Source organism: Talpa occidentalis, unplaced genomic scaffold (genome assembly GCF_014898055.3).
Source record: "Talpa occidentalis isolate TD23 unplaced genomic scaffold, MPIMG_talOcc4v2.1 talOcc4.6, whole genome shotgun sequence".
In the NCBI taxonomy this organism is placed as follows: Eukaryota; Metazoa; Chordata; class Mammalia; order Eulipotyphla; family Talpidae; genus Talpa; species Talpa occidentalis.
In genome coordinates, this window is record NW_023604972.1 from 21,378,958 (window position 1) to 21,398,061 (window position 19,104).

General features: G+C 41.1%; 1 protein-coding gene across 3 annotated transcripts in view; it reads left to right on the forward strand.

Moving 5' to 3' along the window:
- FAM114A1 (family with sequence similarity 114 member A1) overlaps positions 1 to 19,104 on the forward strand; it is a 61,460-nt gene that overhangs the window by 18,922 nt on the left and 23,434 nt on the right. The window contains exons 4-7 of one of the 3 annotated variants that reach the window (XM_037530715.2): positions 12,943 to 13,056; positions 13,187 to 13,293; positions 15,600 to 15,734; positions 17,284 to 17,436. In XM_037530715.2, coding sequence (XP_037386612.1) covers positions 12,943 to 13,056; positions 13,187 to 13,293; positions 15,600 to 15,734; positions 17,284 to 17,436 — 509 coding nt within the window. Of the gene's footprint in view, positions 1 to 12,942; positions 13,057 to 13,186; positions 13,294 to 15,599; positions 15,735 to 17,283; positions 17,437 to 19,104 lie in introns of those variants that run through there. The other 2 variants (XM_054688410.1, XM_037530716.2) reach the window with 2 other exon arrangements.

Consider the following 19,104-nt stretch of genomic DNA (forward strand, 5'->3'; position numbering starts at 1 on the left):
CATATTTCTCATTGAATGACAAAACAAACTTTATTTTACCTAAGTTAATAAAATTTCTTGATATTAAAGTTTTGATGAAGCCACATGTATTGGTTTTCATACAAAGAGATAATATCATGGACAAAGTCCTCATTGGTGCAGGCTTGTCAAAACACCCTCATGTGATTATTTGTTATATCCACTCTCCCTGAAGACTGAAGGTACAACATCACCTAAGATAATTTCACCTTCAAGGTGCAGAGTGAGAAACAGGACAAGGGAAGCCACAGGTAACATAGTTTTCAGATCCTCTAACTCACGTGTTCTCAGAGGATAGCCCATGGCCATGAAGATCCTGTGACAGGCCATGTATTGATTCAATTCATTCTTATTCCTAAAACCAGGAGGATAAGAAGGCCTGGTGTTCTCTAGCCACTTCCGTGGACAGTGGTCACGAACAGTGATTGAAAGGCCAGATGTCTAATTTGATAGAATTTGCACTGCCTGGAGAACGGGTAGATTGCATTCCCCTAGTTCCATGTCTCAGATATGAAGAGCACTCTGGCAAGCAGTGAACAGTGGTCAAACAGTGCTGGCCTCTCTGCAAGATCCTTGGAGCAGGTCTTACTCTGTTGCTAAATGAAGGAGCTAGGGATGCCATGGATACTATACATGCAGATGGCAAACTTAACCAAATTAAAGGAGCCTCTTTTATTTTTCTGAACAGGACAGAGTCCCTTCCTGAAAATAACAAGTCCCTAAAGCCATTCTGCTTTTAAGGAAAACTGTTTGAACCTAGTGGCTCTCAAATGGAATTTGCCACGGGCAGTACTTAGGACTGGCATGCTTTCTGAGCCAAAAGCTAAAAATCTGAAATATTAAAGTTTTTGAAAGGAGTAAGACATGAAACAGTAAATAGTATGGTCACCAAATTATACAGCTCTCTACATGGTTTATGTCACAAAACAGGCAAGTGTTCGGATGCTTCTGGATGTTATCTCCAGAACTGTCCTGGCTTATAAATTCAGTGCTAAAGAAAGTTCTATCACAGACAGAGGATTTACGCTCATTGAAATTTTAAGTGTAAATTCCTTCTGTAGCAAATACAGAAATCAGTTGCCTTCAGGTAGCAGCTGCAGGTGGGTTTTGCTTGGTTGGTTGGTTGGTTTCTTTGACACACCTCCAGGTGCACCTGCCTGTCACTACTTCGCCCCTGGTTGGTCTCTGCTGTTTTTTCCCATTAGCCAGTGGCTACTCCTCATTATGTGACTTGTGCTTTGCCAGACGCTTACAAAGGTTTCCATTCCCCAGCAGACAGTTTGCTGTTGAATGTATCATCCAGTCTTTGGTATCCTGTTGAAATCTGACCTTTGCACATATGCAGCCTGGTGCAGCCTGGGCCCAGTGGACTCTGCTCCAAGGCCCCTGGGTTCAAGTCTAACCAGTAGATGCTGCTGCTTTTACTGATTAAAAGGCAGGATGTGATTTCTGTGCAGGGCACACCCACAGTGGCAGGCACTCTTCTTTCAACTTGATCTGAAATCAGTGTCTTAATCTCTAGCTTATGCTTGTGTTTCGTGTTGCTCTTGAAATTTCCCTGTTAGACACCACGAAGGTGATAAATTTGTAACTTATTAATGGCATAACCACTTAAAACTTGTGGTGGTGCTAGCTTCACTCTGTGTAGTAATTGATGCAGAAGAGGCCTGAGAGCTAACAAACAGTCCCTCAACCAACATGGCCATCGTGCTAGTCACTACTGGCCCTTTCTACGGTTGGTGGAAATAGGTTCTCTGGGACTGACATTTGAACGTTGCCCCATGAAATAGGAGGATGAAGCTCAATAGGCCCTCTTACATTAGTTTCTACTGCTGGGTAATAAATTACCACGCATTTAGAAGCTTAAAACAACATACATGGATTATCTCACAGTCCCTGTGGGTCAGGAGTTCAGGTACAGGAGAGCTGTGTCCTCTGCTCAGTATTGTATTAGGCTGAAATCAGAGTGTCTCACCTGATATTTTGAGTCATCTTTCAAAATTATTCGAGGTGTTGGCAGACTTTATTTCCTGTAGTTGCAGCCTGGATCTCTATTTTCTGCCTGGTTACTGGGAAGGGGTCACTCTCAACCCCTGGAGACTGTCCTCAGGGCGCTCGTCAAAGCCAGCGTGATCATCTCCCTTGCTTCAAATGTCTCCCTATAGGAAGGGTCCCGTCGATTTTTAGTCTCCTATCGCAGGCATATCCAGGATGATGTCTTTTGGTTAGCTCAAATTCAACTGATGAAGGACCTTAATTACATCTGAAAAATCCTTTCCCCTATTAATTTCCACATGTAATTATAAAATAAGTCATTCTGACTTAATGAAATAAAACCAACCCTGAAAACAAATAGGACTCATTTGCAATTACAACTAAATTAGATACTGAAAATGTGTGTGTTCTGATGTTCCAAAATGTCTGGTGAAATTACAAATAAAATATTTCAAATAACAAAAATGAAAAATCCCTTCATCTTTACCATTTAACAGAACCTACTCATGGGAGCAGGTCAACCTGCTCATCATTTTCACAATCCTGCCCATACTCAAAGGGGAGAGATTCATACAGGATTTATATATACCTCAGGAGGTGAGAATCTTGGGGGGCATCTCTCTACAACACTTTCCTTTCCTACTTAAAATCCTCATCAGTTACACCTCCACTTCCAGATACTTACTGATTTTTTATGACTCTAGCTACCTGCTAAAATTTTGAAAAGTGTTCAAACCTTGGCATTTGCTCTTACTTGCATCTACAGTGGCCTAAGGGCACTCGGAAGAGAGCAAAGAAATCTTGAAGCTCATTTTCAGAATCCTTTGACAAACTGAAACTATCTTTTAAAAAGTAGAGACTAATTTGTCACCGCCCCAATGAAGGTAGCAGTGATATAACTGAATACCATCCCTAGGTTTCTCCTCAGACATATTTTGGAGATTTCTGGTGAAAAATAGCTGTGACTTTGCATAGTAATAGTAGCTAAAATAATAGCAATAGATACTTTTAAACTAGGTAAGTTTCTCTGTAGACCTGATAAGGACTAAAACATGTAGCAACAGGGGAGGTTGAAGCCATGGTTTTCCAGGACTGGATATGGGGAGTGGTGGTGTGAAGCCTGACTTCCAGAAGGAAATGGGAATCACAAGTGTCCCACAGATAGAGAGGTGCCAAAGACAGACTCACAGTCTGAATCAGGGGGTTGGAATAGGATTCAACCTCCTATGAACACCGGTGCTGTGCCAGCCAGTGGGCTATATTGATCTGCTCTTATGTAGTTGAAAGAGGTAAGCTAGGCACACCTACTGTGTGTACAGGCATAATATGCACCCATGAATTTTCAGCAGCTGATGATCACAGGGCAGAGAAGTGTATGGTTAAGGCAAAAGTGACCATCCCAATGCTTATATGAAATCAAACATTTCCTGGCCAACAGTTATTTTTGGAGACCATAACTCTTACATTGGTTTTACCCATAGCTGCCCTATCATCACATGTAAGAAAACTTGATCCCCTGCCACCTTAGCCCTTTGGACAAGTTCATAAAATGTGATAAAAGTGCTCATTCTTTAAAATCTGGACATGGGCCTCCCCTTGTGGCACAGCAGTTGAGCGCTGGGCTGCAAAGCTACCCGCAGCCTCTGCAGCGCTGGTTCGATCCCCGGTGAGGGTCCCACATGGCGCGCACACCTTTCCTGCCGTGCCCACTGCTCCCCTCAGCAGTGTATTTTGTCAGTCTGCCTGTTCTGTTCCCCGCTCTGGCTCTGGTGAATTCTCTCACCCTCCCGCGCTTCTGACTGTACCCAGTGCTTGTATAAATAAATAAATAAATAAATCTTTAAAAAATAAAATAAAATCTGGGCAAAAACCAGAGTGAGCAAGAAAAATGTATTAAAAATGATTTTGCTGGTAATATCAAAGTGATATTATTAGAAGCAGATTCTACTTCCCGCATCTAAGAAACCTAACTTATTCCTAAAAGATATTGCTAAACTGAGGCATAAACCAGTAATCAAAATGAAAGATATAAATATACATCAAAGTAAAAGCTCCATTGTAAAATAGAATAATTTATTTCTAGGTCTCAAAAAGGCCTAAATATTTAGAATTCTAGTTTTGACATTTTTGTGAGTCTGAACGCCTTACCCAAGTGTACCTGCAGAGGGGGAGGTGAATCTTATCTGTATATAAACCTTTTAGAATTATCATTGTTCCCCTCCCACATCTTCTCCTGAGTCATACAATTTTTTTTCTTTTGCACATTTTAGTAAAACTTTTCTACCAGTGCTGTCAGAAATAATAACAGCGTTTATTACAGAGACTGGCGTGCTCGTCAAAATGGCGCTACAGTGAGAATTCTTAACTCTCCAAGTCGCTATCGATATCACAGGGATTCATTTTTGAAGGTGACATTGCTGAGAAGGTGTAAATTCGTAAAGCTCATGATACAAAAGATAACAGGTTTAATGCTCAGGATTTAGCCACAATCCTTTACACGCTGTAAATAAGGCCTAGGAGTTAATGAATATTTGTTTGACAGCTTGGCAAACACAATCAGCTCAATAAGGCTTCTTGTCAATTTTGAAGTTAAAGAGAAGTGAGTGCCTGATTCCAGAGTGGACCCCAAACATCATAATGGAGAGGGAGGGCAGATTGGCTCCTCTTTGTTCCATTGCAGTTTGCTTTTGTCCAGTGCAGCAACATTTTCCATTTTCTAAGCAATTGCTCTTTGCAACTTTTTATATATCCTGAATTCATTGATAGAAGAGTCTGAAATGCAGTTAGAATTTTCCAGTTGTTCTATATCTTGAAAACTTACCAAAGAAGAGTGAATTGGAATAACTTTCAGATCACAGCACTATCTCAAAAATGTTAAATACACATACTCGAGCCTCCCCAGTGGCGCAGCGGTTGAGCGCTGGGTTGCGAAGCTGCCCGCAGCCTCTGCAGCGCCAGTTTGATCCCCGGCCACCGGGTAGGGGTCCCACATGGCGCGCAGACCTCTCCTGCCGCCCGCTGCTCCCCTCAGCAGTATACTTCGGTCCTTCTGCCTGCTCTGCTCCCCGCTCTGGCTCTGGTGAATTCTCTCACCCTCCCGCGCTTCTGACTATACCCAGTGCTTGTATAAATAAATAAATAAATCTTTAAAAAAAAAGATTTATAAAAATAAATAAATAAATATACATACTCTCTAGTCCAGCAGTTCCACTGTGAAACCTTTGCAGAAGTTCATAAATGTGTATATACAAACATCTTCAATATGGAATTCACTCAACAGATACTTAAATGCCAGGCAGTGTTCAAGGCACTTGAGGTAAAGTGGTGCGCGAACAAGACACTAGGGTGAGTGGGCAAGACACTCATGCAGATCACACACTAGGGGAAGGAAGGAAGCAGTGATAAACAACGCACACCACGAGTAGGAGAATTACACAGAGGCTAGAAAGTAGCACATCTGTGGAAAAATATACAGTGGATCAGGATAAGAGAGATGGGAAGTGTAGGTTAAGGTTTTTAATCTCCTGTTGGCTTGGGTACCATTTTCCACCCTTTCGCTTTAAGTCTGTTTTTATAGATTAAGTCTCTTGATTGAGATTCCCTCTAGGTGGCATGTAGTTAGTTGTGTTTTGGTTTTCAATCTCTGAAGTCCCTCTGTGTTTTGATTGATGTGTTCAGCTTATTTACACGTAGGGTGATTATTTGACCTTTTGTTTCCTAATTGTTCTTTATTTCCCTTTTTTTCTTTTTCCTGGTGTTTCTATCTGCCATTATATTTTGATGAGTTTCTATGTTGTTTTTCTCTGTTTCTTCTTTATTTAGTGCTTGTGTCCTTGTCCCAGATTTTTGTTTTGTGGTTGCCATGGGGTCAAGTTAATGTTTTAAAAGGGGTGGAGATCAGGATTTCATACTGAGCAGAACAGCTCCCCCACTATGATCTATTGAAAGTCAGCCCTAGACACAAGGGTGTGAAAGGGAGGGAGGGAATTCAAAGAGAAATTAAAAGAATGGTGAAAGGTAGACCTCACTGAGATAATATTGAACAAAGTTCAGAAAGAGGTAAAAGAGTTGGAATATACAAAAAACTTGGAACAACCTAGGTACCCATCCAAAGAGAAGGTTAGAATGTGTAACCCATTCTATGGAATAATACAGAAGACCATGAAAGTGAAAGGGGTAGATCAGGATGCTACCTCAGATGCACTGGGAGATACTGAGGCAGAGATGAGAGTGCTGGAGTTTTACCGTGAAGTCCTCTAAGGAGCAGCAAACTTTAAAAGAAAGTGAAGGATTAATAAGCAGAACTGACCAGAGGGAAGAGTTGATTGCAGTCACCTTGAGACCTCAGTCTATGCCACAGGGAGCTTATATGTTGGGATGATTCTTTAGAAACATCCTTCCTTGGTGCACAGAGTCAGCCTTTTTTATATATCCATTTTAAAAAGAAAAATGACATGAAAAGAAAATGTCATATTAAAAAGTAAAGCAATCTAAAAGAGGGTAAACCCTCCTAATACCTTACTGGGGGGGGGGTTCTTTAGCATAGGGGACCTATAAAATATACCTACAGAGATACCCAGTCATCCAGGGTGCTGTATAGAACTGCTGCTGCTACCCTGAGTTGTCACTTAGTCAGAGAGACCCTCCTGCCAAAAACAAAGAAGGTGACCTCCCTTCCAGCGGGGTTTTGATCTTGGTGGAACTCACAAGGAGGTCTGGTGAAACTGCAGCCCCTTTAGAAAAGAAAAATTAGCCTGGAGGTGTAAGATAGCACTGCATAGTGTCTTAGGATCTCTGCCTGCATAACAAAGTGATGATCCCCAAAACAGCAAGCTCTGTCCACCTAAGACATTGATGGGAGGGGCAGTGTCAGAGCCAGATTTCACTGCAGAGATGACCTTCACCTTGCTGTTTGGTCAAGGCAAGGTAAGTCAAGCTAATTTTAGTATAAACCAGTGTTTTAGAAATGAGGATGCTCCTGAGCAAGCATCTGATTTCCAAGGAGTTATAGAAGTGCTACCAAAATGCATTTAGTCCATTATAAATGACATATAAAATTTTATTAATGTACATAGGGATTGAGTATTTGTGTTCTAGAGTCAGAAGGACTCACTTCAGTGTCATCTCTGCCACTTACTGGCTTGGGGACTTAGATAAGAGATTTAATGTCACCGGGGCTCTGGTTAACTCAGTTGTAAAATGAGTATAATAATATCCCTACCTCAAAAGGTTGTTGAGAAGATTAAATGGAAAATTCCCCCATGCCTGGGGAAATGCTTAATATGTGTTGACCGTACCAAGAGTTTCACATATTCTCAGTGATCTTACAAACCCTGGAAGGTATATGTTATAATCCTTCTTTCCAAGAAGTCCCAACAGCAGAAACTCGAAGAAGTAACTCAGCAAGATCACACAGCTGTTAAATCATGGAACCAAACACCTTCCTGGCTCCTAAACTTAGGACATTTCCCATTTAAAGTATCATTGGTAAATAAACACCTGGCAATTTTACGTAACATTGTTTTAAACAGATGCCGCTTCACAATAGTCACACAACTTTCTTACCTTCTTTGCAATCCTCACCTTTTTTTACTGCAATAAGTCAAGGAGGAGAGAATATTCCATCTTTATTTTTTGTTTTTTTAAGTTTTATCTTTATTTATTTATGCATACAAGAACTGGGGTGTAGGCCAGAGGTACAGAGAGTGAGAGACAGAGTGGGGAGCAGAACAGGTGGATCTACTGAAACACACTGCTGAGGGGAGCAGTGAGTAAGACAGGAGAGGTCTGCTGCACCATGGGGATCATCTCCCTGGCTGGAGATCAAACTCATGCTGCAGTGGCTGGCTTGATAGCGCTGAGACTTTAACCCCTGTACCACCAGGGAGGCCCCTGAATATTCCATCTTTAGAACCAGGCAATTTGGAGGGGACACTTAGGATTTGTAATGAAAATCAATCCATGAACTAAAACCTGAAGTATTATTCTTACACATTGATTGTCTCTGGCACTGGTACCCAACCAGGCATCCCTGGGAATGTGTAACTCCCTGTCAAAAGTGGACTGTGACTCTTTTTTTTTTAATAAATTTTATTTTTATATTCCCCATACAATTGCAACCCCCTTATTTTGACCCCAATCCCTCCCCTCCCCGCCCCCCAACCCCCATAGAGTGTCTCTGGTTCATAGGTGTTTGTTGATTTTGATTTTCACTTTCTTATAGTTATTCATTTTCCTGGTCCCTTATTTAAGTTTTCTAGATTCCTGCTATGAGTGAGACCATCCGGTATTTTTCTTTTTCTTTCTGGCTTATTTCGCTGAGCATGATCCCTTCCAGCGCCATGTGACTCTATTATTACTTCCTTGTTCTGAGCACTAGATGTCACACTAAGTAAAGTTTTATAAGTTACTCTTCAAAGTAGGGTGTGACACAGTGTCTATACCTTAGCTATGAAAAGCCCTGGCTTTGTATTTCTAGTAGAATGTAATAAAGGTATAATTTCACCTTGACGTCACCTAACAAAAGAATTCAGAAAAAAGAATTTTCAATCTGCAAATATACTTGAAAGAACCTTAAATATATGCAACTCTTTGATACCAGTTACACCTCAGTAAAGCTGTTGCTGCTGTTGCTGGTGGTGGTGTGTGTGTTTGGAGTAACAGCCTTTTGTAATATCTGTTACGTAGACACATTCCATTTATATGTGCATTTAAATGAAATTTCCTTCCAAAAACTGGGTGATTTTTCAAAGGACAACTTATACAATCATCTGTGATCACTTGTGTTCTGAGATGGTGAGAAGCTATTCTTAGCTGAGAAAAGAATCAAATGTGGCCCTAACCTACAGAGGGTAGAAGTGAGGGAGGAAACTGTATTTCTTAAGGCCTGAAGCTCTCAAGGAAGGGTGTGCAGTCCCCTCTCTTGTTTGGCTAAATGAAATAAAATGGAGGAGAGGTCTCCTCCCAGCCGCCTGAAACTCGTGGATTCTTTGTTGTCAGTTCTCAGAAATCCAGGGAATAATCATAAGTTGACATTTTATATGTGCATTATTTCCTTTTGGATTAAAAAAATGTGTTTTTAAAAGATGGCAAGGAACATGGGCTCAGTATGTAAATAAGTTGGATTATTAGATCCTATAACTTAACGATATTACTGAAATGCCAGTGAGTTTTCAAGGAAATGCTTAGAATTCATTGGAAACTGCAGAGGACTCAAGTCTTAGGTTTAACAGTAATAGTCCATCTTTTTTTTAATTTTAAAGATTTATTTTATTTATGTATACAAGAACTGGGGTGTAGGCCAGAGGTGCAGGGGAGGGAGTGTGTGTGAGAAGATTCACCAGAGACAGAGTGGGGAGCAGAACAGGCAGATCTACTGAAATACACTGCTGAGGGGAGCAGGGGTGAGTCAGGAGAGGTCTGCTGTGCCATATGGGTAAGCTCCCTGGCCAGGGGATCGAACTCATGCTGCAGTGGCTGGGGATAGCTTCATCATGCTGAGACTTAACCCCTGCATCACTGGGGAGGCCCAATAGTGCCTTTTTTTTTTTCCAAGTAATTCAATGAGTTTATATTGATTTTTTACACAATTTGTAAGTTTTTTTTTTTTAACTTTATAAGTAATACCAGTTTTTCTAAGTGTTTTGTAATGTCTTTTACTCCCGAAGGAATATGTGACAGTCCAGTTGTTCTATGGCCTCATAATACTTGGCTGGGGAGCAGCCCGGGATCGAAACTGCGCTGCAGAGGCTGCGGGCAGCTTCGAAACCCAGCGCTCAACCGTTGCGCCACCGGGGAGGCCCTTCCCTTCCTTTTTAATCTCCCCCTCCCTTTTAATCTCAAGAGCCCACAAGATGTTCATTAACTTCCACTGGTTTTTGAAAGTGTTTCACGTTATCAAATTACCTGCTATATAAATTTCCAATATTTGTTTTTATCATTCTGACTGGCTTTGCTGCACGTTTCTCTCAAATTCCCTCCATTTTGTTGGAAATTGTTGCATTTCAGCCGTTCTTATAGCTATGGCCTACTCAATAATGAATTTCAATTGTGTCTAATGATCTATACATAAATATAAACATATTTCTGTATGTTATTAATGTAAACATTGCAATAATGTCTCAGGGCTTTTTAGACAGTGTATCATGTCAGGTGATTCCCATTGGATATAATTAGTCCTATCTGTTTAGTAAAGACCCCTGCCCTGATTATATTAAAATTGTTCTGATAAATGAAGTTACAATTGTTAAAATACTACTTGGGCCTGTGATTCATCTACTTTTTTCTTATACATATTTTTTTTTAATTTCTTACATCATTGTTCATTTTTGTACAGTGTTAGCTTTCTCCCCTCATGTGTAGTCCCCATAATTCTCCTGCCACCTCAGCACCTGTGACCATCACCACAGTCCCTTGTGCTCTTCCCTCCCCTGTTCTGACTCCTCTCTCTCCCCTTCCCCTGCTGGATACCTCAGATCTATGGTTTGCCTGCAAGTTTTTGTCTTTTTCCTGATCCTTTGTTCGGTGTCTGTATATTCCCCCTGAGTGATCCCATCTGTTATTTTTCTTTTTCCTTCTGAATCATTTCACTGAGCACAATCCCTTCCAGCACCATCCATGTTGCTGCAAATGACATGACTTCGGGCCTCCCCAGTGGCGCAGCGGTTGAGCGCTGGGTTGCGAAGCTGCCCGCAGTCTCTGCGGCGCCGGTTTGATCCCCGGCTGCCCCCCGGCCACCAGAGGAGGGTCCCACATGGTGCGCAGACCTCTCCTGCCACCCGCTGCTCCCCTCAGCAGTGTACTTCGGTCCTTCTGCCTGCTCTGCTCCCCGCTCTGGCTCTGGTGAATTCTCTCGCCCTCCCGCGCTTCTGACTGTACCCAGTGCTTGTATAAACAAAACGAACAAACAAATAAATAAATAAATAAAACATGCCTCTATTTAAAAAAAAAAAACAAAAACAAATGGCATGACTTCATCTTTTTTGATCACTGAGTAGTATTCCATTGTGTCTATATAACACATCTTCTTGATCCATTTGTCTGCTTGGAGGCATTTGGGTTGTCTCCATATCTTAGCTATTGTAAATAGTGCTGCAGTAAGCACAGGAGTGCAGGTTTCCCTTTGAATTAGGGTTTTTGTGTCCTTTGGGTGGATTCCCAGGAGTGGAATCACTGGGTCATATGGTAGATCCATTTCTAGAATTTCCATAGTGGCTGACCAGTTTGCATTCCCACCAGCAGTGTAAGAGGGTTCCTTTTTCTCCACATCCTCCCCTATTTTTTTCCTGTTCAGGAGGATAATTGGTCATTTTAACAGTGCCTTCTGCAGCTAAGTGACCTTCTCATCCTCTGACACTTGGGACTTTTCCTTCATTTATTAATATTACTGCCTTACTGCTGTCTTGGGGCTTACCAACCTGAGGATACACAAGTTCTCCAGGGTGCCAAGGGGCAATGAGTGCTGTGATTGTTTGGGGAAAGGGTGTCCTGAACAAACTCCACAAACAGGTTTTGTAGACCCCATCCCCACCCCAGACCAAAGAGAACAAAGACACCAAGGACTACAAATCCCATAATGTCACCACCAGCAAAGGGGAAATTGCTGGGAACTGAGCGTGGAGGTAAAGCAGCCAGGCTTGGTTGATAACCAGACACATGGGCCTTGGCGGGGGTGTTTTTTCACTGTTTTCCAGTATACCATTAGGGTCCCAGCCCAGGGGAACTGGTAAAATGCATTCACCAATTTTCTCTCTTTCTTCCTGGGTTATCCTTTCTTCATTTCTCCTTTTTTTGTAAATAAATCCTTTATTAACCTTTTTGTGTTGGCCTGTAGTTGAGTCTCATTAAATCCCTTTGAAGCACCCAGGTGAGGACCCACAGTCAGGCCAACCCATTTCACTTTGGGGTTGCCCTGTAACATGAAGATGGCATCCTGTACTGTTTTTCCTTCAAGAGCTAAGTCACTTAGAATCTTCAGTAAACTATTCATTTTTGTTGCTGTTCAGTTTGGGAACTCTGAGAAAAGCTATATAGTTCATCTAAGGAGGGAAAAAAAGTCCCAGAAAAAAAACGTAGACAAGACTATTTCTCTTTCAAGCGAACAGTTGTTTTGGGCCCGGGGGCGGGTGGAGATGAAAATGTCAGCTCTGTATTTACCAAATCGTTATTGAACACCCACTGTATATTTACCAAATTGTTATTGAGCACCTACTGTGCAGGGCTGAGGAGGGATAAATACTGTCCCTGCTTGCAGGGAATAAAACCAGTGTCCTTCAAGCCGGCTGGCCATTCTCACAGCTTGTGATGTGGCTGTTGCTGCCGAGACGCCTGGCGGAGCTGGTGGTGCTCTTCCTGGTTTGCCCACTGACTCGCCTTTGGATTTTGACAGCTCAGCTCCAGATGTGATCTCTGTGCTTAAGGAATGACTAACATTTTGAAAGAGCGTGTTTAGGCGCCATTATTTTAATTCAACACATAGTAATTGAGTTCTTGCAGAGGGTTAGGCCTACTAGAAATAGACAAATGAACACTGAATACCTACATTCTTAGAAAAGAGTAAAGAAGATAAGTACACTATTCACAGAGAATATTTTTGGTTTGGAATTCCAGGTGCTAGATAGTGTGAGAGGCAAAAGGGAATAATAAAGCATCTGCAAGCACTTTATATTCATTTATCTCATCTGCCCCTCAGAACAACCAATGAAGAAACTGAGTCACTGAGAAGTTGGGAAACTTCTCCAAGGTCACCCCAATAAGCAGTGACAAAGCTGAGCTCAGATTGGAACCTCTAGCTGAGGGATTGCAAAGTCTACACTTTCTTCCAGTAAGGATATGTCCCCAAGCTCATAATGGCTCTGGGAGATCAACTGTAGCGTTTGCAAACTGTGGATTTTTCTTGTATCTGTGAGCCATATTCATATTTCCTGACAGGTCACGGGCTGACAGCAGTCAAGGAAAAAGCAGGGGCCACCCTACGGATTCATGGTGTAAATTCTGCCTCTCCTGAAGAGACCCAGCCTGACACAGAGAATGGAGTCCCTCAAAGTGAGTGATGTATTTATTTGGGGAGCGGGAGAGGTATTTCTTGGACTTGGACATTATTACACTATGTGCACAAATAGATTTTCGAGTTCAGATCAGCAAAATGAACTCTAAAGGCTGTCTTCCTCTTCAGCAGCAGATGCACCCACAGATCAGAACTCTGCAGAAAACCCATCCACTTCCCCTTCATCAGGGTCTCGGGGTGTGCTGTCAGCCATCAGCAACGCGGTTCAAAACACGGTAAGTCATTAGCGGGCCCCTCTGTTCTCCCTTGTGCCTCCTAGCACCTCCTTTTGATATTTCTATTTACCAGTGACCTACATACACCAGAGAAAGGATGGCCTTGCTCATAACTTTGGATTATGGTTTAGTTATGCTTTCTCCTGCCGAGTAGGCGTAACCTTGGAACCAAAATAATAGGGCAAAATGAAATGCATTTTATGTTTAAAAGAACAGAGCTGCTTAGAAGGGATTTTTTTTTTCAGTCTGATGTGACCGTGTCCTTTCAACAATTGCTACAAGGACAGCCTCTGGCGGAAGGTAGAGAGGACGCTTTCTTACAGCTGGGGCAGCTTTTTTTCTTAAATGGTTCTATGTCACTTAATCGTCAATTTGAAAAAGTATAAAGCCATTCAAATGAAAAAAAAGTCCTGGTAAGGATTCAAGAACAAACGTCCAGAGATGTTTCTGATTCTTTTCCCCAAACTACCTCCCATTGCTCCCTCTCCCCATTCCTTGAATAACAGCTTATATCTCCCAGCCCCTGCAGTCCTTGCCTGCCTCTTAAAGAAGCTCATTATTGGCAACAAAACACTGATGAATACTGAAATAAGGGGGAGGCATCCTAACAAAGATAAGCCAACTAGCTGATCTCCATAGTTAGGAAGAAAGGTTATTTTCTGCTATATAAAGCCAACTTACTGGTTTTTCCAGAAATACAGTTCATGTACAGTTTATTCATTCCCAAATTAGGAAAGAGGTGATTAGCCCTTCCTGTGCAACAGGAGATAGGCCAGGTGCTCAGTATATATTGACCAGCAAGATGACACAGTGTCCTGAGACAGAGACAACTCAAAGAGCAAATCCAACGCAATCTGAGAAGGTGAGCTGTGGACACTTAGATGAGGGTATTCTACCCAGACTTTTGGGGCCAGGGCCTGCCAGAAATAGAACATAACCACTCCTCTCCTTGCTCCTTGAGTGTTTCTAGACTAAGTAGAGTTAAGGAGGAGCAGTAAACATGTTTCAGGCAAATAGCACTATAAGTCAAATACAATTATGGCAAAGTTAGAAGTGCTGGGAATGGATATATCTGGCTTAAGAAATGAATTCAGGGTCTCCCTGGGCTGCAGTGTGGAGTATTGGAGCTTGTCTTCAGCATGCTTACGCACCTTTCTATGTCCTCTTCAACCTTTCCCCAAGCTCTATAACCACCACCCCCCTCACCCAACCAGGTTTGCCCTGATTGGAAAGTCCCTGTGTCCTTTCTCCTTCCATTTTATTCTCTCCTAAAGAAATTCCCCATGAGATTTTAGGAGAAAATAAATCAAATTATGCAATCATGTGAATTGCTGATGTCCCATAGTCCTCCAAAAGGACATGTATTTTAAAATCTGTTCTATTTTGTCATTATTGGGTGGCTCCCAAATAGAAAAGGAAAGTCTAAATGTCCAAGGTAGAAATGGCAATAAATGAATGAATTCCAGTGAAATCAAACATTGCTATTGAAGTGATCATTATGAAGATTAGAAAATGCACATAAATAATAAAATACAGTACATGTAAATTCACATAAAGTGGGGAAAAGCACAGATGTGTGTAGATTGTAATTGCAGCTGTTCAGCGGAGTGCATTTACCGAAGTTGCGAAGAAGTGTAAGCAGTTCTGTTTGTAAGAACAGTTTGTGAGTAAATCTTGGTTGTTTTAATCTTTTTTTTAAAAAGGAAAACAATAGCTGACAAAGGGATTTGCAGTTAGATAACTGTATAATAGAACAGTTTCCAAAGCCAGTAATATATGGAAATCAACCTGTCTTATTCCATGAATATACTAATTATAGGCCATTATTGCTAGTTTCTGAAAGTCTGCAAGAGCCTTCTGAAACAGCCTGAGGCACCTACACTCCAGGCCCCATGACTGAAGAATTCCCTAAATTGGCAAGAGTATCTGACATTTCAGTAGACAACTCCAAATAATTCTGTTACTTGGGTTAAGATTTTTTTCAAATAAAAACAGCAGTTGGGTCACCTATTACTCTTATGTCTTAGATACATATCAATACACACAGAGCCAGTAAAATTAATCCTAAATATGCCTTGGTTTTTCCTAAGCATCATTTTTTAATAATAATTTATGTCTTTCAAATTATATGACATATGCTCTTCCAATGAAAAGAAAATAGGATTAAATGGATGATAAATCTGATGAGAAAAATTGTGACTTTATATTAATTTTTATATTTGAAGATAGTTCCATCTAGGAGTTGCTGACTGCTATGAGACAGCAAAATGTAAAAGTCTAATCTCATGCAATTTTCTCATCTGCAGGGTAAAAGCGTCTTATCAGGTGGTCTAGATGCTTTGGAATTCATTGGCAAGAAAACCATGAATGTCCTCGCAGAAAGTGATCCAGGCTTTAGACGAACCAAGACTCTCATGGAGAGAACTGTCTCCTTGTCTCAGGTTGGATTATATGCTTTTGCAAAGTTTTCTTTTGGTCAAATAAAACAAATTAGTGTTTATGTTTTCCAAAAGTTATATTAAAACACAATATTCAAGTTCAAATAATACAAAATAATTGAGAGTAAATATTGAGTTTCTAGTACAACTTTTTCCCCAGCCACTTAGTTCTTCATGGAAAACTACCACTATTAACAGCTTGTTATGGATACTCTCAGAGAGATATAAATATACATGCCTGTATATATGTATTATATACTTTTTCAACCCAATTATTACACCCTTTTGTACCTCGCTGTATTCCTTGAGTAATTTCTTGATTCCATTCTTGATTCAGGTTGCTATAACAGAATACCATAGACTGGGTAGCTTGTAAACATTCATTTCTCAGGGTCTGGAGGCTGAAAAGTCAGGCTGTCTTCTCGCTCTGTCCTTGCGTGGCAGATAGGGGTGAAGAGGCTCTCAACCTTTAGTAGGAAGGCACTAATCCCAGTCATGAGCACTCTGTCTTCATGATCTAATCATGCCTGCATTCATTTTTTTCACATCTGCATTCAGTCCACTGCTAAAAGTTGGAAAGCTTGTACAAATGGATTTTTGGCTAACAACCTCAGGAACCTAAAAGGAAAATGACAATAACTGTTTTATTGACACATAATAAAAACCACAATCTGTTGTCCATGAACTTTCCTTGTGACCTTGTAGTGACCACAGTGTTTACGGTGCTCTCTACAAATATTAAAGGACCCTATAAACTTAATGCCCCCATAAACTTGATGAGGAATCAAATAATAGATTCTCAGAATCAGAGAAAGCAAGTGTAGGAAATTGGAGTGACTAATGGACTTGTGTTCATTTTGTTGTTTTTTTAATTAATATATAATAATAAAAAATAAGTAGAGAAAAATTACCAACATGGAGAGAAATCCAGTTTACAGTAATACTTTCTAGAGACCAATCTAAGGATTGATAAGCTAATAGTATTATTTATATTAAGTAACTGGTGAGGAATACATTATGAGCTTATATTTTATTAATTTTTTCATCAAAGATGTTTAGTAACCATATACAAAATTTTTTAATTAATGTAACTCAGATTAAAAAATGAGAGCAGCTTAATTCTGTTTGCAGCCTACCTAGGAGCTGAAAGTGTAATTAATCCTGTCCCAATAGATTAAACTTCCCCAATATACATAACATTTGCTCATTGTAGAAAGTTTGAACATTTTAGAAATAAGAAAATTAATCACACACACAAAACACAGTGGTGGAAACCACTGTTAAGTTTTTCTGATTCTTTCCAATCCTTTTCCCAACAATAGAATTTTGCTTTGTTTTGTCATATATGTAATGAATGTGGAAAATTCAACATGGAATATTATATAAAAATTGCCGGTAGAATCAACCAAAATTGTCATATTTTAGAAACTCCAAGGTGACTAAAACCTACCCTTCTTCTCAAATACAAAGTCAATCCTCATTTGCCCTACGTCTTACACAGGAAATGGGACTTCTAAGCATATTTTGGTTGTAAAAACGTGTGTTTCTGCAGATGCTAAGGGAAGCCAAGGAGAAAGAGAAGCAGAGGCTGGCTCAGCAACTCACAGCCGAGAGAACTGTACACTATGGGACCCTGTTCGATGAGTATCAAGGTTTGTCACACCTGGAGGCCCTGGAAATTCTGTCCAATGAAAGTGAAAACAAGGTATGGCTGCACCGGTCCTTTGAAATAACATGTTCATTGATGTGTTTTCTTAAACATGAAAGAAACTGGAAAATATGTCGTTAAAATACGTCATTTTTACAGCCTCATTATTATGAGTCACCAATACTGTATAACCTCCTGACTCCCTCTTACTCTATATTATTTTTCCTCTGTCCTGGGCCAACCTAGTGCCCTTCCACGGCCCCAAGGGGCCAGCACAAGAATCCACTAACCCCAACTCCTGGTGCAAAAGGCTGCTCAAAACATTGGCTGTCAGGCCCCTGGCCCTGTGTCTCCCCTGAAAATGTGATGCCCAGATCAAAGACGCCCTGCCAGGTCATATCTTCATTCTGATGCAATGAAAGCTGATATGTCTTCCAGATTGCAGGAGTTTAACATATTTAGTTCTATGGGTCAGACAGTTATTCATCACTTGTTAGAATGCCTGGGCCACAAGGGACCAGGGTTACTTTCTAGGAGTTAACATTCCATTTGGGATTGCTCCAGAACAGAAGCCTGAACAATGCCCTGCACATTCACACTTCCCCACTGTGACCCCACGAAAGCAAAACATGAACAGCAGACATCAGCAAGGCTTGGTGATTTTTTCTTTTGTGAAAGGATCTATATGGTGTGTGTGTGCGCTTGTGCTCACTAAACATGTATGGAGCCTATAACGTCACTAAGCACTCTAACTATTAACTCATTTGATTATATAAACAGTTTCTTTGGGTGAATGTCTGGCTGGGCTCTGGGCCATGCCAGTGACAATCACTGTGCAGATGCAGGTCCTCAGACAGGAAGCTGAACTTGGACATGAGTTTAGAACGGAAAGAGATTTCTTTTACTTACTCTAAGCCCTGTTCTCTTACAATTGGCCTTTGAGGAGGTTAAGACCATCTTGAGACCCACCTAGTGGAGAAGGAGGTTCTCTGCCACATACCAAGAACCTAGTAGGATGGAGACACCCTCTCACTCACCCCAGCTTATAAGTTATGTGTTTCAGTGTTTATTTCCTTTTTTGTTATTGAGTTGAAATAGAGATGCAATGCACATCACTGTGGCTTAATGGAACTAGGAGGAAGCAAAAGAGGTGTTGTAATAGGAAAAGGCTGACAAAACACTCCTTGGCTAAAAGGAAACTTTCCTGGAGATACCAAAAGCATAAAACCCCAATGAATTTCACTCCCAGATGATGGCTACCCTCCAGAAGACAAGGGGAACCAGAATGTTCAATGGATGTATATATATAACACTGCATTATGCTCTAGCACTCTTGTAAACTCTTTGAGAAGCATGCACACAACACATAATATGAAGCACAGGAGTATGATCTGTGCCTCTCGAGGCCCTAAGCCCTAACGTGAGTACAGGAGCTGAAATGAAGACTCTGACAAGGTCAGGGCAAGAAGGAGTGGGGCAGCCTCGCCAGGGTGCCTCTGCTTCCACCCGCTGAACTCCTTGCCTAATGAGTTTTCTGTTGATGACTTCCTGCAGAGCTTCCTCCAAGAGCCTTGGCGCCAGCTGCATTTCACCCTAGTAATGGGCATTAACAACTTGTAGGAAATGGGTTCTGGCAGCCAGCGTGCTCACATCTCCTGATGTGGGAATCCACCACCATCATGAATATTCAAGCACATTCCAAAGGAGGTTACAGCTCCTCTGTGG